At 39.2% G+C, this 26,704-nt stretch overlaps 1 protein-coding gene across 4 annotated transcripts in view; it reads right to left on the reverse strand.

Annotated features, from left to right (window-relative positions):
* The window catches only part of PITPNM3 (PITPNM family member 3), a 136,152-nt gene that overhangs the window by 29,131 nt on the left and 80,317 nt on the right, over nucleotides 1-26,704 (reverse strand). For 2 of the 4 annotated variants that reach the window (XM_069790768.1, XM_069790767.1), the window contains 6 exons: nucleotides 25,189-25,265; nucleotides 22,715-22,950; nucleotides 14,891-15,080; nucleotides 11,936-12,055; nucleotides 5,004-5,185; nucleotides 2,201-2,370 (listed from right to left, as the gene is read on the reverse strand). In XM_069790768.1, coding sequence (XP_069646869.1) covers nucleotides 2,201-2,370; nucleotides 5,004-5,185; nucleotides 11,936-12,055; nucleotides 14,891-15,080; nucleotides 22,715-22,950; nucleotides 25,189-25,265 — 975 coding nt within the window. Of the gene's footprint in view, nucleotides 1-2,200; nucleotides 2,371-5,003; nucleotides 5,186-5,506; nucleotides 5,645-11,935; nucleotides 12,056-14,890; nucleotides 15,081-22,714; nucleotides 22,951-25,188; nucleotides 25,266-26,704 lie in introns of all 4 variants that reach the window. The other 2 variants (XM_069790766.1, XM_069790769.1) reach the window with 2 other exon arrangements.

Genomic DNA, 26,704 nt, shown 5'->3' on the forward strand with positions numbered 1-26,704 from the left:
TTCTATTTACTGATACATTCTCATGAATAAATGGGAAGCACACACAGCAATCAGAGTTGTGGTAACCTTCAGAAATTTCCTTCTTACCAGTCAGGACAAAGCTGTCTCTTTTTTTCTTCTCTTGCCTTGCAGCCTTCCCCAGTAACACAGATGAGTTTCAAGTTCAAAACAGCATTATGGCCTCATACAAAACATAGTCAAAATATGGTAAGTCACTTTGTTTTTAAAATTACCACCTGAGACAAATCCCAGTAGCCTCATTTTTACCTTGTTCATGCTTTGCCTGGATTTCAGACAGGGAAAGGTTATGATCAACTTGCAGAGCTTCCCCTGTCCCTGTGATCCTACTTCACAATATAAGGTTCCAGGAAGGCAGCTCTCACCTCTCTGAATCCAACGTTAGTTCTAAAGGGCATGTTTATATGGCCAACAATGAATTTTAAATGTAATTGTCATAATTCTGAACACACAAATCTTTTCATATGCAGCACAGCATTCAAGGGAAGACTTTCAGATTGCACAGAGAATTACACAGAAAAAGTACAACACTTCAGAGCAATCCCTCTTGCAAAAAGCCACAATTCCAATAAATTTTCACACATTTTCAATACATGTGTACATTCCCTTAAAGTGAACCATGAATTTTAACTGTGCTCATCAGGACTGACTGATGGGAGGGCTTACCACACACAGTCATCTGCTAACAGCCACCGCCGGCTAAAGGAAAAGATGTGTCAATGTCTGCCACTGAGGTACTCTTGTACCAAACACTGCCAGTATTTTCTATTTACTGTGCAGTAACTGTCATCTGCTAATCAGCATTTGTCCTCACTCTAAAAAGGTATCTAACAAAACAGATGCATGCTCTATTTCATATGTGATTCCAGAGTAAATGTGTCCACTCTGATGCATTAAATGGAAACCACGACATCTTGCAAAAATACAAATTCTAGCTCAAAGAATTTGATTCCATGCGTGTAAATTAATACTGATAGATTTTTCCACATGAAGTCCTACAAAAAAACCCCCCTTAACTCCCTGCCCCAAACCCCCCAGCAAAACCCCCACCATCTTCCAAGGGAAGCATTGCTAATGTTGTAAAGAAATCCCTAAGACAGAAAAATAAATTGCAGTGCAGTTTTCAAAGCCAGCCATCACCTATGTAATTTTTGTTCATTTCCCTGACAGCTATTTCACACCAGCAAAAAGCCTTAGTTTGTGGGAAAATATATATGAATTCCCATTCTTTTTAGCTGAGCTTTGTTTTTGTTTTTTATTTGAAGAAAAATTAGTACTGCAAATACAAAGAATGAAATGCAAAATGGGAGTTTAATTACGCTCTCTTGTAAGTCAACGGAAGCTGCTAAAAAAATCCTACCAGATTTCTAAAGGCTCTGAAAGACATGTGTTTGGTCATTTTTTTAATTATGGCAGGTAAAATAATTTTCAGTTTATATTACATTCCTGCAATCAAATGTGACTTTGAAAGTTCAGTCAAATGACATTACTCAAAAGTCTATAAACTGAGAAGAAAAAAATTGGGAATCCTGAATTGTTGTCTCTTCTCACTATTGCAACTGATTTTTCTCCCTTACCCGATAAACGAACTTATATATAATCTCCTATGAAGATGCTGTGCTAACCAAACCTCATTCGATGCAAAAAGGTAAAACGCACACTGAATTTTGATAAGTAAATTAAGCTTTTACTTAAACTGAAAATTTGAAAAAATCCACATGTATTTAGAAATAAAACAAAAAAATCCTGTATGTGTCCGACCAGTAGGCTCTGTTACCAGAGGAAAAAATGGCTCAAAACCAACACAGCTGGGGGCCAAATTTACCCATGAAGCCAGACTTGAACAAGATGCAATGCTGAACCAAGCACAGATGTTATTTTTGGTATCTTTTTCAAGGACTGATCCTTGGTGAGGTGTAAGCTTCATGTTGTATGACATGGAATATAAGATTAACAGCAGAGCAAAAGACACACTACTGTAAATTGGTGAGCAGTGACACCCCCGGAACAATCCTCATCACCTCAGTATCTACCTACACTAACACTCCCATCTTTTAGAGGAAGACACTTACCTAGCTCCCCAGTCTTTAAGCAGGCTCCTTTATTTACCTCCTTTTCTATGAGTCTCTTTGTTTACAAAGGTCATTAAGCAGCCTGCATTCTAACTCCAGAAAGAGCTTACCATCCAGGCCAGGCAGAACAGTACTCCTCATGGCCAGCACCAAACCAAGCGGCGATCCAAAGAGGAAGAAATCAGACACCTCGAATTCAAATCGGCCCAGGTTTACTTCTGAGAGACTGGAATTCACAGGAGGAAAGTCTGCACCATCTTTCAACACACTTGAGTGGATGCTGAGCAAAGAAAATACACTGATTCAACAATAACGAAGAGGGCATCCAGAGAAAAAATCCATTCCCAAAACAGACTGCTTAGAAAGCTCTAGCGGCTGTATCTAGATCCAAGCAATATGCCTTAAACTGTAGATAGATATTGCAGTATAGCAGCCACTTATGATTTCTTGTGCAATTATTCAGTAAGTTTACTACCTTCAGCATGCAAGAGTTTTCTACAGTTATTCTGCAGAATACGTATTGGTAAGTTACGCAAGGACTGAACTTTACCTCCCCTATCTTTTAGCAGTACAGATGTATGTAAGCTTATTCTGAAACTTCTGCTACAAATTCTAACCAACTCAAGTTGTATAAGGACAATGGCAGTAAAAGACTGCAGTCATGAAGTATGTTACATGGGTACATAAAAAGCATTGTTCTAATCCATTCCCTGAGCTATGAACTAGCATTTCACTAGTTTTCAACTATTCATTACAGGTTAAAATTAGTGATGCTTATAGACAGCTTTTAATCTTTTAAGTGATTTAAACACTTTCATTTACTTTGTATGCCATACATGCATGAGGTAAATACGGATCACCTATTGCTCACTGACAGACTCACCCCTCATTCAGCTCTGCTGGAGATGAAATATAACTCCATTCAGAAGCAGAAAAGTAGCATATACACCTGCTGTCCAGTCATGAGACAGAGCATAACATGCTTCCAGAGCGTGCAGAGCGTGACTGAGAGATGCTGACCATGCTGACTTCAACCAGAGCTGTAACTGAAGGCCTCATGAGTTATCTGTACACTATACTCTGCATCAGTGGCCAAGCACGGATCAGAATCCAGAAATCCTGAAGACTGGTCCTGAATCAGGCCAAGACACCAGGCCTCTCTTTCAATCTGAGAACTTAGTGACATTCTCAATTTATAAGCTGATGTTATTAACCAAAACTCCGGGGACCAAGCTTAGGGCCCCTTTCGGGTAGAAATGAAGAAAGCCAAGAATTAAACCCATCAGCAGCACAGCAGTTAGGAGTTACCTCTCTATGCCAAAAGCACTTGGACAAAAAGCACAAGCTGACACACAACCACAGTGTGTAGGACAAGGACATGTCTGTGTGAAAGAGCGATCTTTGTAACCTTATTACTCACACTGACACACCACCTCTAAATTGCAGTAAATGAGCTCATGAGGAAAAAAAGTCTTCATGATCTTATGCAAGTCTCACAGACAGGAAACCAAATGCTTGGAATCTCTCTATGTACAGGGTGGGTCAGAGGATGACATGGTTTCATTTGATTTGTGGTCCCTGCCCCCCGCCCCGCTTTTTACCTTACCAAGGAATTTTTTCTGCCATCTTTAGGCTGTATTTGTCCAACTATTCCTCAATAGCTTAGCAACAGCCTACAGTTTGAGGAGTCCAAAACGTGAATGGAAGATAACACTTTTCTATTGGCTTGCTTAAGTACAGCTGCATGTAAAGCTTTCAGTTTAAAATCATAGATAAACAGGAAATGAAAAAAGTCTTGGAAGAACACGGTTATCTTTGTCTTTTAATTACCCTATTATCCCCCAAGTCTGAAGTGCTTTATATAAGCCAACACTGTGCTTTAAACATAATACGGTACTCCTTCTATACAAGAACCTAAAAGTGACTGACCAAAAACATCTTCACGTTTTCAATCACAGACAAGCGAAAAACAGGCATTCTGTCTCAGAGGGAAGACGCTTTACAACATATTGATATCCAGAAAACCCAACGGTTTGAAAAGAAAAGTGGAATAGTCAACAAAAGCAAAGTACATTCAGTCAAAGCAAGAAAATAAAATTACCTTAAACTGCTACTAACAAAACTGCCAGACTTGAAGTAAAGCACAGTAGTATGTCTGCACTATACTCAACTGTAGCAGAACTGAAACTTCAACACACAATAAAACTTCTCCCTCTGCATCATTCCCAATGAAATAAAGGAAATAAGATGATTGATAGAGGAAAAAAAAGCACAAAGAACTCAGGTAAGTAAAAAACCAAATAGCTTAGAACAGGAAGAAACAACGAGACAAAGGGAATGCTTATGTTCCCACCAAATCTGTGTTTTAAAGGTTTCTTAGGATCCAGGAAAGCTAATTAAGTCAACTCTCCTCCCGCAACCTCCTCTTCATTTAAGCCAAATGTTTATGCAGGTTTTTTTGTTGTTGTTGTTTTAAAGTTGACCTGAATAGCTCATAGACCAATGGGAGCAACTAAAGCAGTTATCTCACTCTTAACAGAATAATAGAAACTCTGTAAGTGAAGTCAGAGAGATCTCTAGAAAGAAAAATGTAACAGAAATTTAGAATTATAATGCATTCATCCATCTTGATTTGTGTGGGCTGCACTGAAGAAATGGAACTACTTGCATTCAGTTTTGCATATTCAAAACTCTCACAGCTGAATAAAGATTAAATAAAAAACTCTCCACATGTGAGTAAGTTCATACTAGACCCACTATTTCTATAGTTTTCTTTGAGAGGTATACAGGGACTTTAAGCAAATCTCCAGAAACACACCACAAACAATAAAAATGATTCTGTTGCTCTGGTACTGAGAGGCTCCGTTCAATGGCAAGCCTATGTCTTTTACTCAGTCATCAAACACTAGTTACCTAGACAGGAAAGCATGATGTTGGGTTATAGTATCACAGTCATAGGTGGATGAGTCACTCTGTTTCCTAGGCAGCGGCTGCCTTGGCTTCTCATCCTCCATGATTCCCGAGATGTCAATATTGCTTTTGCTCAGGCGTTTGCTGCCACCCAGACTGGAGTCCTCTGCTAAGAGGGGATTATCCTTCAGAGAATGAACAGAGTAAAAGGAAGATTTAGACAGTGACCAAAATATGACAGAGCTTATATGAAAAGGCTGCATTTACACAATTGACCTCACTTTATCCAAGAAAGGGTGGAAGGGGTTAGACTTTCTTTCTGCAGTAGAAGATAAGGAAAGAGATGAAGACTAAATTTCCCTCTATGATGTATAGCCTAAAAGCTGGAAGGAGAATCAGGAATTTTAGGTGGAGGGGAGGAGGAGTAACACAAAAGCTTTATCCCTCATGACTTCATCATTCTTAGAGGACTATAAATATCATAAGGTAATCAGAAGGGGTCTTACCTGAGTGCACAAAATGCCCATTACAACATTAATGGTCTTGCTCATCATGTTCCATGGATGCAGGACCTTATTTTTTAAGAATGTGAACTTCTGCGGGATGCAAGAGGAGACCAGTGGTACCATATCTTTAAGGTACCCCTTGAAATAGGAAATAGATTTATTTATTTTTCATTTCCTCCAGCACTTCTGCAGCTTGCACCAGCATCCTCCCTGACATATCCCTATTACCCCCAGACTTTTATTCCTGCATCCATTTCAGCAGCCAACACAAATGCTGCTTTTCAAAACAAATGCCATCGGACTGAATCTGCCCATTCATGCACAAGATCTGGGTGCATGAGGCATGCAAGATCTGGTTCTTTATAATAACTGTGTAATCCAGTTCTTTGTAAATCTCCTTCTATTCGGATCAACAAAATAAGACAGTGCGAAAATGCCTGACATCTACTTTTACAAAACTTCAAAGATACAAACATCAACAAGGCACACTGGGAGAACAGATACAGTTAAACCCCTTCTGTGTAATTATTGGTTTTCATCCACATTCTACTGACTCTTACAATGCAGTACTAGAATTCATAGGATGATACGATACAACTAGCACTAGCATCTTAATAGCGTGCAGAAGATTAGTTTAGGACCAGCATGTTCACAGGCTATTATTCCTGTGATCGTAAAATGAAAAAACTCAACAAGCACATAGGAATCTCTTTCTGCATTTCATACTAACATAGCAAAATTCACATCATGCCAACTTTCATATTAAAGTTGTGCAAGATTTAGGACCTTGCTTGGCATAATACTAATGTATCTACAATGTTAAAACTAGGCCTCACTTCTGGTAGTTGTTAGTGTTAATGAGTGCAGAGAACTATTTCACAGGGCCAGGTAGCATGAGGGCTCCTGCCGTGTGTTGGCAGCTGACTGCCCGCACTGTTTAGTGTTCTGAAGTGATGTAAAACCAAAATAAAGTCTCCACCTAAAATATGCGTTTCCACTGAGTTCAAGCCAGAACCAGCTCCAGGCCCTTCTTGTAATTTTTTATGTAACCAGTAACTTTTTTTTCAGCCTGACACTGACTCTATGTAGCTGGGTTTGCCCTACAGTTTACAACCTTACATTGAAGCTCTGTTATAACATCAGTACTTTTTAGCAACTCTGTATCTATTCTTCAGAACACCAGGGACCTTTCAAAGCCAAAATTCCTATAACCAAATTGTTCCTGACAGAGTTTCTTACAGAGTAACCTTTTATAGGTGAATTCTCAAGAATGTAAGTGAACAACATTTCTTTATCTGCTTGTGTCTCATCATTATCCCAAACTGATTCAGCAAAGGTAATTATTTACCTCTTAGCCTTTATGATGAGTTCCGATCTCTAGCTTGTTCCCAAGCAACAGTGGCATGAAAATGCGATATATTTATGATTTTAAATTGTAACTTGCATGCTACAAGTATATTGCCACCTTTGCCTAAAATTCCAATTTGGTGCTTTTACTATGAATAAATTTATTAGGGTGTAATATTGATGGTGGCACACAAAATGGAGGTGAATCCACATACACATAGCTGAAAGGAAATTTTTAGAGACTGAACCAAAGCCCACGAAATGCAGTGATAAATCCATTGATTTAAATGGGCTGTAGGTCAAGCTCTTAAACATCATAACATGAGTGACTTCTGAAAACCATATCAGTGCTGTCAAGGCTCAGAGTTTCATCAAAACCCTGGTGACATTTTAAGGCTCTCTTTGTTAAAATCACATGGCAGATATGTCAGCATCTCAGCTCCCATTACTTTTTAAAAAGGAATTGCTGTCAATAGATGGAGAAAAATGGGAACTTTTGAAGGTGCCAGAGCAAGAAAGCAGATAAAAGGAACTCAACATGATTAAATATTTTTGTTTAGGTCTCTTGATTTCCTGGTGGTCTCAGGAAGAAGGCTGGCTCTTGGAAAGGCATAGAGTTGACAGTAACATAACACCAAACACTTCTCTTTTAGTCACACGCATGTTTCTCTACAGTATTTAAAAACTGGAAGCTAATATCTTTATCCCTGAAAGCTGGCAACAATTCACCTTTGTCCTCTAAGCTTCAGTAACAGGTTCTCCTTGCAGAGGGTGTGTTCTTCTCTTGTATCATAAGACAATCTCAGATAGGTCAAATTTTGCAAGAGTTTGACAGTCTCAGAACAACTGTGTGGGAAAAGTATCAAGCTCCCTCTTCTGCACTGCTATCATTAAGGTTAACCTAGCATACCCAGCATTTCAGTTGAGCCTGTTGATTTACTGGGCACAACATTTCTGTCAGAGACACAGTAGAATGGTAGCTGCTTTTTTTTTTTTTGTTGTTAAACTCTGCAATAATAATCATCACCTAAAGCGAGTTAACAGGACATGGCATGCTACTGTAGCACTGCAGAAGAAAGCCTTCATTTTCTTTGGTCAAAATCAACACATTTTAAATTTGATTTTCTATGGGTAAAACTCAGGTCTTCCACAGCATACATGGCACACACAGTTCAATGAGGAAAGACAAAAGTAGTTTTAGAAGGACAAGGGACTAGATCTCTGTGAGACGACCCTAGGGAAGATCACTGGGAAATTGGCTAGGCATTGTACAAGACAGCAGGATTCAAAGTTGTTCTTTTCCTTGTTGCATACAACTCTCTCCCCACACTCATTTACATTTTCTCCACCACTGCTCCCTGCACCTGTCTTCTTGGACATAGCATTATGCCACTGTACTGCACTGTTGAAGTGTCATTGGAACACTCTCCACAATTCCTATCAGCAAATGCCCCAAGTGAAAATAGACTTTATCATGTCCAGTACTTTTAAGCAACTTGCAAGGAGTGTAAAATCCAACTAGACAAAACAGAGGATGTGAGAAATAGTGCAAGGCTTACAGGTGAGGACTGAGACACGACAGATCAAGAGACTTGGCCAAAGTCACACAGACAGACTATGGAAAACATGATAACTGAATCTATTTCTCTGAAGCTACAGAAAGAACAAGTTCACAGGACAGGCACTTCCCATAACCTCACTCAGTACTGGAGCACATTAGCAGCCCTGTGCACGTGGGGTGAGATTTCATGTGAAGAAGAGATGTTGAAGAACCTAATCTGTCCTCCAGAATTATGCAGATGAGTTGCAGGAAAATGAAACCAAGACAGAAGCAGTATATGATCTGTAAGATGAACCTTCCCACACTGTTCCACCTATAGTCTTCAACAGCTAAGAGGACCTCCTGGCTTCTGTGACAAGTGAATAATTAGTCTTATTCCTGAGAACAGGGAACCCAGGACTAGAGCTAGTGCCAGTTCTGGAGCTGGCTTTTATCCCATGAACAGTCTGTTCATGTGATAGTCCCTTGGGGACTGAACTGGGATCAAATTCATTTTACACGTTACTGAACAGCCATTCAATAGGGAAGTCTGACAATCATTTCACAGAGACAGAAGGTTATTTGGTGAGAAGAACTATCACTGAGAAATTAACTTCACTAAACCATCTGGGCCTTCTCTGCATCTGAATGGTGAAAATGACATCAGATTCTAAGAGTATGTCAAAATGTCTGCACACTGTGGCGTCACAGTGAAGAGAAAGTGTTCAAATTTATAGTAGTCTGATACATTTAAGGGGGGGTGGGGGTGGAAGTCTTGTTAAAAAATCCCGTATTCAAACCTATTCAAAAAACCTGACCAGATTTTTATCTCACTTGTTTGAGCATTTAGGCTCACCTTCATGACACAGTCTTTCTTGTATGCTGCAAAACAGACTGAGCCAATTTGGCATTTATATCAGCCAGATCAGGGAGTGAGATATAGTTCTGAAAAATACACTAAGCCACTTAAAAAAAAGACATCAGGCAACACTTTAGAAGAAGGTTGAGGTGATCAGTATAGAGACTATTCACTGCATTTTAAACAGTTAAAAAGCTTATTTTCCATTGCTACAAGCTCTTTCAACTCCCCCACACGCCACAATTAAAATCTCATCTGCAGTAAAATGGTATCAATGCTGGGATTTGAATTAGTCACCCACAGGTGGCTTTTATTTATCCTTGATCCATGTGAAGCAAATCTTCCACTTTCCCCATTCATCCTAATGAAGAGTTGTCTACTTCTAAATTATGAGTATTTTAGCTGTTGCAACAAAAAAGAACCATCTTCCTCTTCTAAGAGACAGTGTTCCCAACCAAGTACAGTGATTGCTAATACAAGACTTTGATTTTCCGCTTCTGATGATGGACCAAGTTCACTTCATCCTTCTGTCCTTTAATAACCCAAGGACTCATATGATCACAATGACAACAACACTGGCTTTCTTTGTGAAGTATTTTGACATTTACAAACATAACTGATTTTTAAAGAGCAAGAGTTACTAGTCTGGTCTGAGCAGAGTGACATTTGCTCTACTGCAGACTCTTTTATTGAACATGCAGGTAAATTTTCAAATACTGCCCTGTACAAGCACGTACACACAACAATCATTATGATCTCAGTAATCATTCACATTTCCACCAACACTGTAGAAGTCACTACCTGTTATGGATAATCCTGATATGATTTTTAGTGTATATTGGAAACTAAAATACAGAAAACAGACTACAACACACAAACCAACAAATACTCACCTGGGGCAGTAGAAGAATGCACCATTCTATTCCTTATATACATTGCCTCATTAAATTAACAGGCCCTCTCTCTCCAAAAGGAAGTTTCTAGTGCCTAAAACTGTGAACTATTCAGAGAATGTAACGGTCACTGCATCACCGATCTAGCTTATTATTATAGACCACTTTGAAATAAACAGAGTAAGAAGGTAACTATATAAACCTAATTTACTCTATTTTCACTGTTTATAACCAGAACATAAAATGCAATGGTTGCAAGTACCTCTGTCTCATCCTTATTTCCAACTAGTTTCATTTCACAAACACCCCTGACATTTGTGAAATGGTAAAGTAAAAAACTCTCTTATATTTCTGCATCTCAAACTCTTCCAATGAGATCCATTTCTACTGGAGACACCAAGAAAGGGGGGAACAACAACAACAAAAAAACAGTAAAAAAAAAAAAAAAAAAAAAAAAGAGTCCTCCTGAATGTGATTCACAGGAGGAAGCTGAGAACAATGGACAGAAAGACAACACAAGGAAGGAAAAGAATACTTAGTTTTTCTGAACACACAGAGTAGTAGAGATAAAGACAAAATGAGAAAAGGGAAAAGATGGAGAGAGGAATGGGAAAAGAAGCTCTCTGTTATCAGAAAAGACACGAATAAAGGAAAGTTGAAATTATAAGAGCAGGGAAGTCAAAAGATCCTGTACTGCCTCAAGGCTGATCCCCACTCTCAGGTTCATCAGCAGCCCTTGCACAACCAACCCCATTGTAGGACTGGGATCCAGGAGGACCATTTCTCCATTTACTTTGCTTGCAATGCACTGTCCTCAGTGCTAGTACTAACAAAGGCTGGCTGCTGAGAATCCAGAGCCATGTTATTAATGGTGAGTAATTGTCTTTCCTGGAGGCATTTAGAGGATGTCTCTTTGCTCATGAGTATTCCCATCACACAGAGTTCTCAACTGAACCATGCAGGTTGGTATCACTGGGCCCATTTTTGAGGAGAGAGGTAACTAAAGAGTCATGGGATGAGACAATCTGGCCACGGTCACAAAACCGTCAAAGAATGGAGTGTGGGCACTTCACTCAGTGTCAGTTCTAATACACCATACCCCCTCTCCATATCCACTTGAGTCTGAAGTACATAAGATTAGTTGAATTTCAGTTTTATTTCTTAAGTGTTGAACACAATAATGAAGCTTACATGCTAGCATTACTTTAAAAAATTGTGCTTGTACTATCATGACATCTTTCCTGTATCAGAGAAATCAAAATGTAGCACTTATTTAGACCCTGTTATGCTCAGTGGTACATTCACAGATCCTCAGGTGACTTGCATTCCTTATCAGGAAGGAAGCATTCTTTCACCAGTCACTAAAACTTATTCATGAACACATTTTAATGCTAGACTACCCCCAGGCAGTAGCATAAGGCATTCTGGACCCTATGTGAACAAATAAAAAGATTATAAAAAGAAAGATAAAAGATTTTGGCAAAAACAGGAGCCTACCAGAGATTACTGAGAGAGGACCTGTTTGCATCTAGTTAGGGATACAATAAAGGGCACTTGGTAACCCTACTTTGCAGATTTACAGGTAAAGCCTTCACTAGCGATTTCTGTATATCACAACACTGAAGCTGCAGGCTTAATTTTCACACAGCAATTTTTTTGATATATGAGCAAAATCCTGTGCTATCATGGCAATTTACCAAATCTTTAAATTTTCTCTGGTTTATATGGAGCTGATTTCCTCCAGGGAATGAATCTATAGGGTTTCAGCTGTGTGGATTTTTTCTCTTCACCTGGATGCTGCTGATGCTTCCTCTCCTGCTACTGTTCCGACTCTCGTCAGCTGTATTAGAATTATAGCAGATGGCATCAAAGCCCAAAATTCCTCCAATGCAGTCACCAATGAGACACACCTGAGGAAAAAAAAAAGATTTTTTGGGGAGATGTAGCAAGTGTTTTAAAAGAAACAAAAAGCATCACAGTACTGCAGAGGAGTTGCTGTCTTACTTTACAGCCTTGTTCCTGTTTTTTTACACCTTGGTTTCTATTGCAGCTGAAAACGTGCAGCTGCCTTCTCCCACTTCCTTTTATCTCCAGCCATATACCCTACGCCAAAAATATCTGTCCCAGGGACTATTTTGACCAGCTGGGAGTCCTGCCAAACAGGCTCAAATTCTTCTAGCTGCTTGCAGCCAGATTCCAGCTTGAAAAGTCCAGATCACCGGACAACTGGTCTCACGAAGATTTCAAGCCACTTAACGTGTCCTTCAGAGTCATACAAGGAAGAGGATCTCAACAGATTAAAACCAGATTGGTACTCCCCTGTCAGGACATGGGAATGGAACTTTTACATGAGGTATTAAGCAGAGAGATTCACTCTTGCTTCACATTTAATATAAACATACAAACTACCTTCAAAGTATGGACCTGGGAATTAAAATACAGAGAGTACTAAAATTGGGAATGCAATAGTTGGAGTAATTTTAAGGCACACTAGAATCTACCTCACAAGCCAATTTCCACTGAACACCTCCCTATCCCACAGGAGACAATTCTTTCTCTCTGTCTCCCCTACCTGTGTCTGAGGATGAGTAACAGCTGTATTACATTTCTCATTGGTAACAATCCCCACAGTTCCACAGGTTCCAGTAACCCTTTCTCTCCAATTCTCAAACTCAAGCAAACATCTAGTCTGTTGTTCCCAATTCCAATTAGTTTAACAGAAGACATAACCTCTCCTCACAAACCTTAACTTGCTTTTAGCCTTAATTCAGCTTGGCTACAACACTAAACTACAAGTTTTGGATAACAGGATGTTGTGCATGATTTCTTCAAAGTGAAGCACGTTAGGAAAAGCGAGTGCTTCAAGCTGCAGGTAGGGAAAAACCTCAAAATTCCCTTAGTGCATCTCCACATAAAACACACTCTTAATTGAGTACATTTCTTGGGATAAAACATTTAAAAAAAATAAAATATCAAAATACATTAAGGTTAGCATCTGTCCTAAGACAATTCTTGTTCTAAAGTTGTATACAATTGAACAGCATGCTGATTTACTCTCTGATTTTCAAATTCCTATGCTACACAATTAAGTTCACAAAGAACTGAAAATTATATGATACAGGTAACCTTAATAAAATTAACAGCACGTTTTGTGGGGGATTATATAGTACCTCCTTCAATTTACCATTCCATTTCTAATCCTCATTATTATTGGCATTAAGGTAATGGAGGTAACTTGTTCCAGATACTGTATAAAACCAAAAAGGCAATCTCTGATCTAATGAACTTGCAATATAAATGGATAGAAGAGACCAAAATATGAAAGGAAAGATACACACGGGGTAGGGGTCAGGTTATATGGCATGTATTTTAGAAGTACAGAACTTATTCAGAGGTAGAGTTGAGATTTTTATCTAAGGATCAAAGCAAAGCACTGTAGACACCACAGAGAAGTCACTTCCATTTTAACAATGCTGGTAATTGTTGATGGTGAAAATTCTGTGGAGCATACAGAGGTCATGCAGACTTTTTAACAAGAAAGATTAATATATACGGCTTGTAAAACACACCAAAGAGACTTCTTTGTAGCTTTGCCAAAGAAAAAAAAAACCTGTAACACTTAATTTCTATTGAGAGAATTGTTTTCACAATTATTTCTGTAACTGGTATAATTCTTCTTTACATAATCTCACCTTTCATAATTTTCTGTCACTGCAGCTGGGCTGCTTTTATGCTTCAAGCAAGAATAGTTCACTATGGATTTTAAAACTGGCTTAAAACCAAATTTTAGTCTAAAAATACTGATATGCCACAGCACAATCTTATTACTGCTATGGAAAAGAATTTGTTTGTGTAATAAAACACATGCTTTCCATCGAAGATTACACTGTACCCTATATTAAATGTCTTTTTTTTTCTTTTTCTGAAGTCTACAGGTCACTGTACTTTAAGGAAGTGCATGTTTCCAGCTATGTAGAGGGCCTCATCACAAAATAATTTCAGTAGCTCACACAGGGTAGCAGTATCATATTTATTCTATGTGAAGCACGAAAGTACTGTTTTTTGTAGTCTAAAGATGGAGAAGCAGGAAGAGTAACTGTGACACATCAGCCAGAAGAAGTCTGCAGGTGACTTCACTGGGGAGTGGGTCACACCAGAAAAATTATGTGACTTTCCCAAAATTACACAGAAAATCTGCAACACTTGTCTTCTAAGTTTCTTTACTGTCAATTGTTTTATTACTACTGTGATGGAGGCAAAAAAGAAATAACAATAGTTAAATGTTGGATTCCATATGCTCTTAGTCAGATGTCCCAACTTTTGAATCAGCTATAGCAGGTGTGTGAGGAACTCAGTAACATCGATTATTATTTGTCTTGGGCTGGCATGGTTGTTCACTGCTTAGCATACCACACTTACCGCACAGTTAAGGCTCCTACACATTACCAGTGTTTGTAGCAATACTTATTAAGAGCTTATGAGTCAAAATGCTTGTGGCAGAAGGTATAGTATCATCTACCAACTGAGTAAGTCCACGTTAGATACTGCACAGGATTCCAGAAGTGTCTTTCTCATGCTGGGCACTGAGAAGACATTTTGCATAGGTAATCCCATGCTAAAATTCATTCATCTTATTTGCAGTATTGTCCCACACTCATAACTCAAAACCCTCAACACAATGGGTTAAAAAGAAACAGCCTTGCTCCAAAGGAATTTTAATTTGATGTAAGAGAAAACAGTCCTACCTGTCCATTAAAACCAGCCCCATCTGTAGATTTGAGAAATTCATTGTAAACTTGATTGGCTCTACTGATCACCATGGCAACTGCATCCTGGTACTGAGGGGATGAAACAGCCAGCAAGGGCAAGGCAGCCAGTGGGATGTGGTCTTCACTGCTGCTGAGACAGCTCTCATCATAGCTGTAGGGATTTAGGCTAGAGAAGGACATGCTGTCGTCAGGAAAAATGCAAGAGGCAGCACACAGCATTAGAGAATGAACAGTTACTTATTAACAGAAATGGGTTGGGCTATTGCAGTTCACAATGAGAGAATACAGGAAGGATCATTTTCTCACAGAATTCAACTGCTTAAAAAAATCAAGGAGTTATTGCTTTATGTGAATGAGATCATGCTGGAAGGCATTTCTGTAGTTAAACATACTTGCTGCAATTTTTCCCACATACAAGTAGACATAATGTAGAACAACAAAGAGATTTTTCCATTTCAGCTTTTTTTTTCCTTCATATAACAACTTAGTACATCAAAAAACGGGATTCAATCATCACAATGGAATATTGTTTCCTAGAACACACGTGTGACAGATGTATTGTTCAAAAGCATATAAACCCATTTTTCCCAGTGTCCCATCCTTTCAGAAAGATGGAACAAAGCTGCACACATTCTGAAGTCATACGTAAATGTTTGCATAGTAACATTTTGCAAAAAGGAGGTGACTAAACTGAAAACGCAAGCTTAAATTTGATAGGATGTCAGCTTTACTTTAGCTTGGATGTGCACCCTGCAAGTTTCTCAGTAAATCTGCTGATCGTGTCTTGACTGATTTTTATTGATGAGTGGGGAAAACAACTTACAGGGCACCAAAGATGCAAGGCACATCAGCGTGTGCCAGATTCTCTTACAGTAAGTCGACTGTCCTTTTGAGAATAAAGGAAAGTCAGAAGTATTTTGGATAATTCAGCTCATCCAAAGTTCATCCAAAGTAGCAGGCAGGCAACTTCAACACTAATTTCTAGTCACTTTCTTTAGGAACTTGGTGGGCTATCACAATATTAAAAAGCAAGCTGCCTGAAATGCAATAAGTGTGTGTCTTTGCTAAAACCTGCATCCCTGAGACTATTACCAGGGTAATGGAAGAAGAGCAGAAAACTTGCGATGCTCAAGTACGGAAGCTGGTCTGTTTTCATGTCCTGAACCTCACTGGACATTTCCACACTTGTCTTTTGCTGAAGCACTCCAATGATTTCGTATTTTTCATCTAAAGTAGTATAACAGTTTCCATGTCCTGGAGCTCAGCTGGTCTGCCAAGCTGTGTCAATTTAGCAATTAACATGGCTTCATTTTGCCAGCTGATTAGATTACCCAAATGCACAGCAAACATACAGTTATGAATACTAACTCTCAAAAATTAAAAACGAACCTTAAAAACCTAAATAAAAAGGCCTCATTTACTGTAACAATTGCCACATAACACCTCAGAAAGAGAAAGAGAGAAACAAAAGAGGAAAAAAAATATGAAGTGAATGTTTGAAATGGAAAAAAAGACCTGCATATGTTTTCATAATAAAAGTAAAATGCAAACAATATTCACAAGAGAACTACATAAAACAGAGTCAATGGAAAAATAAATATCTGGTAATTTTTTTTTTCTTGGCTGAACGAATATAAATCAAACTGAAATTGAGCAATTGTTTTCTAGACAGTCACAGTTAACTGGCTTAGAAATGAGGGTTTGGGTTTTTTAATCCCAATTTATTTTATTGTAAAGGTTGCAGCTGCAGAGACCTCTGTTGTTATCATAGACACAACACAAAGGAAGAAAGATCCAGACCACTGAAAGAGTATATGGAAGAGATGAAGTTGTTTATCACAGAGGACATGCTAAGTGTTAGTGCTGAAGCTCAGACAAACAGGTAAAGAATCAGCACTGGAGATGAGAGGAGCACAAGTCTTGTTATCTTGATGCATTGGCAGGACACTGCAGGAGGTCGTTCCAAAGCACCAGTTTGGAAACATCACACTTGCACAAAGGCTGGAGGTGGCCTCCCTGATAAAAGGAAGCAAATGACTAGGCTGCAAGACAGAACTGGTCGTCCATGGTGTAAGAGTACACTTGGCTCCCAGGGGAGAAATGACTGATGCATCTGCTAGCAGGGATAACTGAGACTGCACCATGGAGATAGGGGGTGAGGGGTTATTCAACCCAGGGAGGAGGGGGCAGGAAAGGAGGAACAAGGGAATAAAAGCTTATTCTGAATGCAGAAAGCATCTGGCTAGATGTAGATCAAGACAAAACACTGGTCCCTCCTCAAAACTTCCTCAGGTCAGCAGTTCCTGACCACGGCAGAGGTGAGAGGAGAAAGTGGGGGAAATCACCCACATGATAACACTTGTTTGGATAACTGTCACACTACAGTTTTTTGACATTTATGGTTTGGCTATCTACACTCCATGCTGACAGTCCTAGGGACTTGCTATCGCTGTTTCTGAATGCCAGAATATGCATTTACTTCCTCCATTTTCAGGATAAAGGAAAAATAAGGAATAGAAAATACTCAAATCATAATGACTGGACTTCTCCATACACTTTCTAATTAAATTATAAAAGTATTTAAAAAAAAATGACTAGGAAAACGCAACACCAAGAGCTTACATTGCAGGATCCACCACTGTGCAAGGAGCATGCAAGGGGCTGAGCACTCTAAAACTCATCCAGCAAAAACACTTTAATCTCATTTGATTATTCACATGCTTACTTTCCTACTTAAGTGTTCACTTCCTAAATGTAACTTTTGTTTTGGCCTCCCCCCCCCCCCCCCCATGCAATTACTATTCTCCAGTTTGGCCAATACTGTAATTTATGAGCTCTACTCTGAGGTGTGAATCAATGTAAGCTCATCAAATCATATGCTATAAAAAGTGTAACAGTTGGTCCACTCTGGGATATTTTTCTCCCTGAAAAGGGAAAAGATGGCTCTCAAGTGGTCCAGCTGGAACAAGAATGTGCCTTAGTTTTAACTCTTATCTGTCCTTAGCATCAAAGACAGAGATAAGTGTCACAGGACATCAATCATGCATTATAAATTTACACAGGTTGCATAAACGGTGTCTTTCTGATTTATATGAGAGATACAGGAAACTGAAAGTGATGGGACTAGATGGGAGTAGATGGGAGCAGACCAAATTAAACAACCTGAAACATTTACTAGATGGAGTAATTTTGCCCTGAAAGATCCCTTTCCTTTAAGCCACTGTTTTCAAGGCAGGGAGGAGAACTGCATAGGTGCATTCAGATGAAGAGTCCCAGTGGAATCCCTCTGAACCCAGGCACTCAGCACACAGACACAGCATAATTCAATACCTATGCCAAGGTAAACAGAGGGTTGTACTACCTTGGCACGCACTATCACTGCACATGCAGAAAATGGAGGATACATTCAAACCAAACAAGAAATCTTGTGCTGCTGCTTAGTCAGTCATCTGGCTCACCCTTGATGAAACATTACAGTAATTAAAAACACACTTCCTCACCCGCAGTTTGCTAAATGGAATGTTTAACACGAGTTTATGTTCCACAACTGCATCCTGGAGTTCTGGCTATGAAAGCTGCTGGCATGAAGCTGCAGAAATGTGAGAGCAGGGAATCATCTCTCCTTTTGTCAGCCCCAAATGGGTACATCACAAGCAGCTCCACACAAGAACATACCAAGGCAACACCAATCTTATATCAGTGCTGCGAATGATTCTATAGGACATTCAAACATTCAGCTTGGCTATTTTCAGTCTGGCTGAATACCATGTACTGCAACAAGAGGGAATCAAAAAACAGAGAAAGAAAGTGGGAGGTCTGTTCATTTGGGCTGCCAGCACACACTCTTCCTTCCACTCTATCAGCTCTTCTTCCAGATAGTTGAGACCTGCAGGTACTGCATTATGGGATACCTAAGAGTCACTACTGAGCCCTGTGTTAATCAATGGCCCAAATAGGCAAGGATGATCTTCCAAACACTCTTTGATGCTTCACCTCCTCTTCTACTATCAGTCCTCTTGCTTTACAGGACAGCAACTTGGAGATGCACACACTTTTTCCTGGTTGTTTCAGTGTGTTCTCCCTTGATGCAAACAGTCAGGCATACCTTCCACCAGCCTGGTCTGCACTCTGCCACCTCTTCTTCCTATATGCCTGTCACAGCCTTAAGTCCAGCTAGTATTTTAGAACTTTAATGTATCCCCCATCTCTCCTCTCTAACTCTGTCATATGGACAAGAGGCATTACCATTCCTGCATCTTATGGTCCAAAATGTGGTTGTAGATCTCCTCAACTCTTGTGCAGGGTTTTCTGCTCTACATGAGGTTCAAATGTAACCTTGGGCACTATATTGCAACAAAAAAAGACTATAAAAGCAGCCATCACTTAGGGAAAGCCCCAGACAAAACCAAAAGAAGTTTCTCTTTGCTTAGAAAAGAAGAAATCAAGCAAATCTGATTCTCTCCTCCCCATCACTACAAAGTTCACAAGTTATTCCTGGTTTACACTTGTAGAAGAACTGAAGCAGGCCCAAGAGCATGTGTTTCTTTCTTTTTTCTATATCATGCCATTTAAAATATTTATGTCAAGGAAAATATCACTAAGGAAAGAAATGTTACCTGAAAAGCTTCTCTCATTTAATGAGTGAATTTCAAGAGTGAAAAAGCAGGTGAGGAAGAGCAGCTACTTAAGTGGATACATCCAATGGAAAATTCCATTTGTTATTTCTAAATTCATTTCACTAGAGCCACGGGGGCAAATAACAACATCAAAAACATTTCAAGATTTTAATCCTTTCCCTTACTGAATGTTCTGTATCTGCTCAGCTATCCTGTAGAATACTGCTTGGGCTAGTACCAGAACTAGACTGCAAGCAGAACTACACTACCAGAATTGATAGAATATAATCAATTACCATTACGATGATGTGGAAGCCAATCATACAGCACTCAGTGGAAAGTTTGCTCACCACCTGCTAAAGCTTTCATTCATTTAGTGTATAAGTAATACTGCATGGAGAAGTTGTTTCGGGGCAGGAGGGGAAGTAAAATTGTTTACACTCTTGCTGCTGTCGTCTTTGGTTCTGCACAAACCTTGTAAGGCAACCTGGCCACTTAATAGGCTTGGAATGAAAGTGTAACACCTCCTCAATCATACAGGCTAAGATCACCCTTCATTCCTTGGTGTTAACAGCCCGACAAAGAAACACCCAGATCACTCTCCTTCCCTCAGAAATCATCTCCTCTCATGCTTAACAAGGTACCAGTTGTCAGAGTGAAGTCTCAGCATAGCTGTTTCCTTTCCAGCTTTCAGGGAACATGCCTTAACCACAGTCCTTTCTTACTCCTACATCACTTAAGCTTTTCTCATATATCCTAGGCTAGAGGCACAATCCAGACAGCAGAAATCTTCCTGTTTCTTTCTCAGGCTTTATGTTAGGCCTTTGGTTAATGACAGAAAAATTCTCAGTATATCATTTTAGTCTTGTTTCTGTTCAACAAATTTGAGAAATGAGGCACTGACAGACTGATTTTCTCATTTATGGTCAACCAGGAAATTTGTTATAGACACAGGAATAGTATACACATTTTCTGATCCCCAAGTGGGCACTATAACTAGAGTCATATTTCCTCTCCCGAAGGATGTTACATGTCATTTTTCACATCTCACAGCATTGTCAAAAAGAGTGCATATCTGAAATTGTTACTGCCGTACACATAACAACTGTTAAAATTAATAGTAGTAATAGTTTTGCAAGGTGATAATACCTTTCATATGAGCATGCACACAGGAACTTCAAAACATATCATTGTTGACACACAGTTAACAGTTCAGTGTTAAGTTCTTGATTTGAGTGCAGAAGTGGTGGAGTCACCATCCCTGGAGGTATTTTAAAGATGTGTAGATATGGCACTTAAGGATGTGGTTTAGTGGTGGACTTGGCAGTGTTAGGTTTACGGTTGGACTCAATGATCTTAAAGGTCTTTTCCAACTAAATGATTCTATGACTGTCTGAAATACTACACTAAATAGGCCTCTGAGATGCAGTTGCTAACTGTTCTTTCTCTGAAAGTTGCATTTAGTATTTCATAGTGACTTGTTTTTGCATCAAAATATTATCACGGCTTTTTACATAACAATGATTTTCAAATGCAGAAGTGACTACCAGGAACCTCAGAAAGCCACTAGACTTAATGCCAATGTGATCTGATGAACCATCTCTTTAAGCCAGACACTGAGAGACTAGAACATTTTTGTGAGAATTTTCTTAACCCAGGCCCCAAAACAACCTCCCCCAAGAAATCCCAACACCCCCAAAACTCTCCCCAAATTCCAAACCCACCAAATTACTTTTTTTTTCAGATAATAAGCAACTTCCTAAAATGAAATCATTATCTCTGCTTCATATTGCAACTAGTAGATGTTTCCTAGCAGAACCTGGTCTCAGACAGAAACAGGACCTGACAGTTAGAAATGTAAATGTGAATGTCATGTAGCATAACCATACTATAGCTCTGTGTCATTTAGGTTTGCAGAGTTATGCTAGTTGAGAAATACACTAATTTTACCAATGACAAGATGTTTCAGGCATTCTTGACTAGTGTTCTTCATTAATGAAAAGTTGATCCAGTATCTACTGTAATGCACAGCGTTCTCTCCCAGTTGCTCTCTAGAAGCCCTGAACTGGGGTCTATCTACCTTTATGCCAGTGAATTACCAAATTGCTTAAAGCAAACTACCCAATTCTCATGTCAGTAAGGGCAACCTCGTAAGCGCCATCTCCATTTACATCAGTTAGCAAATGTATCTGCTCAGACAGGAAATTCCATCAAAGCTAACGGAACCCTCTCACTATGCATGCAACCAAATCCTAGTTGCACTGCGAACTGAAGCCTTCCTCAGCTAAAAGCACTGTTTTGTAGAGATACATCCTTTGTAGCCCATTCAAGACACTTCTGTATATGGCATTCTTATAGGTTAATGACAATAAATGAGTGGTTTACCACAAAACACTACAGGACCTCAAAGTGCAGTAGCTGCTATTGGGAATGAATAGATACTAAAGTTTTGTTGTCTTAAAATGTAAAAAACATGTTCATATGCAAATTCTTTCTCCCCAACACGATGTGTTAAATCACTCGTTTTAGATATTTGTTTCTGTCCTCAATTTCCAGTGCAAAGCAGAATTTACTTAAATCAGTCTAAGTTTCTCAGCAACACTTCACAATCTCCACTTTATTCCTAAACCAATGTTAGCAATATGCCATTTTTGTTTCTAAAACAGGAAACATTAAAATTATCAGGAGGGTTTTTTATAACATCCTGTCCCTACAATGGCCAAATAATGAACAGATAAATAAGATAGACAATGTCAGTTGACATATCCGTAGGCAGAGCTAGCTACGTTTCAATTTTAAAATGAGATAAAAATTGACTACTGATTTGGGGGGGTAAAATGGGGGGGGGGGGGCGGAGTTAACAGTTATGACAGTTTTCTTCTTCTGTCCAGATCTTTTCTGGTTTTGTTTTGTGGTTTGTTTTTTTTTCTTTTGGATACATGTGGACAATAGGCTGTAGTCTACCATGGGGTTTGGTTTTTTGAGTTTGGTGGGGTTTTATGGTTTGTGGGGTTTTTTAAACAAATACATCCACTTAGAAAAGGATGAAAGATCATTCCAAGTTTTGCAGTAAGCAGAAGATTAAGAAGGATTCGCAACATTTCATTATAAAAAAGACAGGTCACAGAAAGACATTCAAAACCACACTGCAAAGCCAAACATTAGAAAATGCAAATCAACTTACTTGGAAACAAGAGAGAAAGCTGCTGAACAGATTGCTGGGCAGGGAACAAGTCTGATTAAGATGTGGCCCAAAGCAGCAGGGAAATGGGCTCGGGTCACTTTCTCAAACACAGAACTGAAGGTGTTGATGTCTGCCAGCTTGCTGCTGTGGTCCCCACCTCCAGTGTCTAAGATGTTACCCCCATGTAGGATCAAAATTAGCACATGAGTTTTGCAGTTCTGGTGTTGAACTCCTTCCTGTGAGAAAAACAGGGAATAAGAAGGGAGGAAGCATTTTTATGGACAGTGTTGCTATACTTGGTGTCAACGTTCACAAGCAGTTAGCAGTGAGTTTTTTCCCCCACCCCCACTGTAATCTTTTTATATTTGCCTTCACTGTGGGTAGTGGTGCCCTGTGTTCCATTTAATTCAAATATGTCTGAACCAGGTAGAGCATGCTATGCTCTGCCAGAAAACTCTTGCAACACAGGTGTAGGTTTCAGATCAACAAAGATTATAAACAGCTTTGCGTACATCAAAAGCTATTTTAAATATATTGAGACTGGAGAAGAATTCCAACATCCACAGACAGCCTAAGCAAACATTTGTCTAGGTATCATGAACAAGGCTGCTGCATTTACTGGAAAGGTTCTAACTCAAATCATCACAGGCTCTAAAAAACCAAATTTCTCTGCCAACGAAAACATCCAGCAAAAGCTGATGATAACAGTTATCTCAGCCTTTTGAGACCGACAACTTCTTATCAAAATGAAAAATGGGGCTAACTTATCCAGACATTTACTGAAAGAGTAAAAAAATGTATCATTGCTGATATCCATAAACCTCACAAATACATTTACGAATATGTGAGTACATGCATACACAGACAATAATCAGTGTGCCCCGTTGAATCAACAAGATGCTATCTACTTGAGACTGGAAAAACATTTTGAATGTCTCACAACTCTGGTTTTTTTTCTTCTTTACCCCTTGAGAGTTATGTGCACTCAAAGAAGAACTCAGTAATAAATTAAAAGATGAGGAGATTTTTTGTTTTTAATCTTGATTGCCATTTTCTTCTTCACTTTGGATCACACGATTCTTGAAGACTTCTAGTTCCCAACCAAACATGAACACACAATAAAAATAACAGTAACATTTCTTCTATTTGTCTGAGGATTGTTAATTGCTAGATTGAGTGATTTACTGAGAAAGCAGGCAATGTTCTGGACACTTTATTCTTAAGTTCTGGAACAAAAGCCACAGTCTTCAACAGTAAATATAAAATGAGAAGAATTGCTCCAAGTTCAACAAGAATAACATTAATCAGAAAAGCTGACAATTAAACAAACACACACACATATTTCAGGCTGTAGTTTAGTGAGGGGTAGGTGGAAATGTTGTTGACAAGGATAAAACAAAGAAATTGGTAACTTTAGCACCTGTATAATGGTGACAGAGAAATGGTTGAAAATGAGAGAATTATAAGTTGTTCTATAAAGCCACTATCTCTGTTCAGCCCATGATTTTTAGTATCCAGTAGCAGTAGTCATTGTGAAGGCATTTTGCTGACCTGCCTTGTATCTGCTTAAGTAGTGGATCTTATGAGAATTTTTAAAGTTCCACTTTTCCTTGCTCTAATTTACAATTTCCCTCTCCATACGGTCCCATCCCAGTTACTCAGAAGAGAAATTTAATTCCCTTTAAAAGCTAGGAGTAGCTCCTTCCACAGCCCATGCCAGCTTGTAAGTGGCACTGCTGATGGGTTGGTGGAACTGAAAAGCTTCAAAACAGATGTAAAAATTCAAGCAGGTCAACATCATTAAAGTCATTGTTACAAAAAGTCTCCCAGCTGGATTTAACTGGTATCCTTCACAGGAGGACTCAAAGGGATTGAAATTAATTTGCCTCTCAGCAGTAGTTCAGCTATGACAGAGACAAGGGACTCAAGGGCTAATCAAGAGGACATCTGAAGTCAATCAAAGACTGCCATCATTTTCAGGGGACTGTAGGACTGGAATTCTTCAAAAATGGAAAAGCAGACATTTCCATTGCCTGTCCTACGTGTGGACAGAGGACCTTAATCAGTTAACTGGAAGGAACAGAACTTGTTTAGATTCTTTGCTGCTTCTAAAAAAAAAAAAATACAATACTGTTACTATCAATTTCATGACTGCTGCTGAACCTGCTTCACAAAACCTGCATTTCCACTTAAGTATTAAGTAGACATAACAATTTCTCTTCAGAGAACTGGGTCATATTTCCACCTAAGTTAATTATGCAATGTCTAAAAGCTTGTTATGATTTTCAGTGATTGCATCTGCACCTACTGAACAAGGGAAAGACACGCTAAGCCATCAAATGGGTTTATAATTCCTTAATATAATATGAGAGTATTTCTACATGTCTGCTCCTTGGAAATCAGCACAGCTTGTTTTGTGAAACAATCTCACCTCCTTGGAAATCAGCACAGCTTGTTTTGTGAAACAATCTCACCTCATTGTCCTCCTGTATTTCAATACTGCCTTGTGCCGGGAACCTTTGTTTTCTTAAAGAGGCTCTATATAATTCACCTGAAAGGAAAAGAGACATAATTGATCATATAAATATTTGGCTGCCTCATCTTTTACAGACTTCTATGGAGGTAAGGCACATTTCTAGTTTCAGGACAGAAAGATCTGTTCACAGGAAATCATGTGGACAAACAGAACAACAGACAAGGTTTCTTGCAGCCCTACATATTAGAGGCTCTTCTATTCTTAACAGCAACATTTAGAACAGGATTCGGGTCCTTATACATAGGTGTGTAGGACCAGTACAGCTGCTGTTGGTCATCTGTGCCTTTCTGGAGCAGCAGCAGAAGAGGCTACCTGAGGTTCTGCATCATCTCTCCTCATCCCCTACAGATATCTTAGATATTCTGGTATGTCTTTAATGGCACTAAACACCTATGTATAGGTAAGTGAATTAAGCCTTTAAAGTTCTCCAAAGACCTTCAGGATTCAGCTCTACCACAAACCTTTGTGACTATCTGGGAAACCCCCAGAAGTAACTGCAGTGCTCCATTACCAGGAAGCAAAATAGGAGTAACAGACCATAGAGCAAAAGACAGTTTTTCCTCAAAAACTCTTGTAACCTGAAAGATAGGAAGTGACATTGCAGAGAAACACAGTGCTTTGCTAACACCTTTTTACAACAGGATCGTGCGTGCAGCATCCTCTGTTATAAACACAACAATGAAAGTCTGACCAAAGAGACCCAAGGACCCGTTTGTGACTACTTCTTAGGCAGACTGGCTGGACAGCAACTCATTGTAAGTGGTGGAACATTCACGGTAACAGCTTTAAGAACATGAGACTGTCCACTGTCTGGCCTTACGAAGCAAAATTTAGGAAGCATTTCTTTGCAGAGAGAGTGGTCAAACACTGGAACAGGCTTCATAGAGAGGTGGGTGGTGCTCCATGCCTGTCAGTGTTTAAGAGGCATTTGGAAAACGCCCTTAATAATACACTTTAACTTTTGGTCAGCCCTGAAGTGGTCAGGCAGTTGGACTACATGATCATTGTAGGTCCCTTCCGATGGAAAACATTCTATTTTATTCTATAAAACTTCTGAAGATGATATAGCACTACCCACTTCCCTCCCCCCCCACCCCGTGTTTCTTCAGTCACTGAAAAGAATTGCTACAGAATCTTTCTGGTCTCTTCATAATGCAGTCTTTTTTCTCCAGCTGCATGTGTTAGTTACCTAGGAAACAGCTGTAGGATGACATTTGATTAGCACTGTTGTTGGCTTCATTGTCACATTTATACATGGGGCCAATCTCTTCCTTACAAATTAAAGGAACGTTCCATACTCCTGTCTCTTACAGCACTTACGAGACATCGACATCAGAGGAGATGAGCAAAAGCTCTGCAAAAAACACACTGAAGCCCACTTACACTTTAGCTTACAGGGTTCTGCAATCAGATCCTGGAACACTGATTTCTCAGGTAAAGAAAGAGGAGGCAAG

The sequence above is a fragment of the Haliaeetus albicilla genome, chromosome 9 (genome assembly GCF_947461875.1).
Source record: "Haliaeetus albicilla chromosome 9, bHalAlb1.1, whole genome shotgun sequence".
Classification (NCBI taxonomy): domain Eukaryota; kingdom Metazoa; phylum Chordata; class Aves; order Accipitriformes; family Accipitridae; genus Haliaeetus; species Haliaeetus albicilla.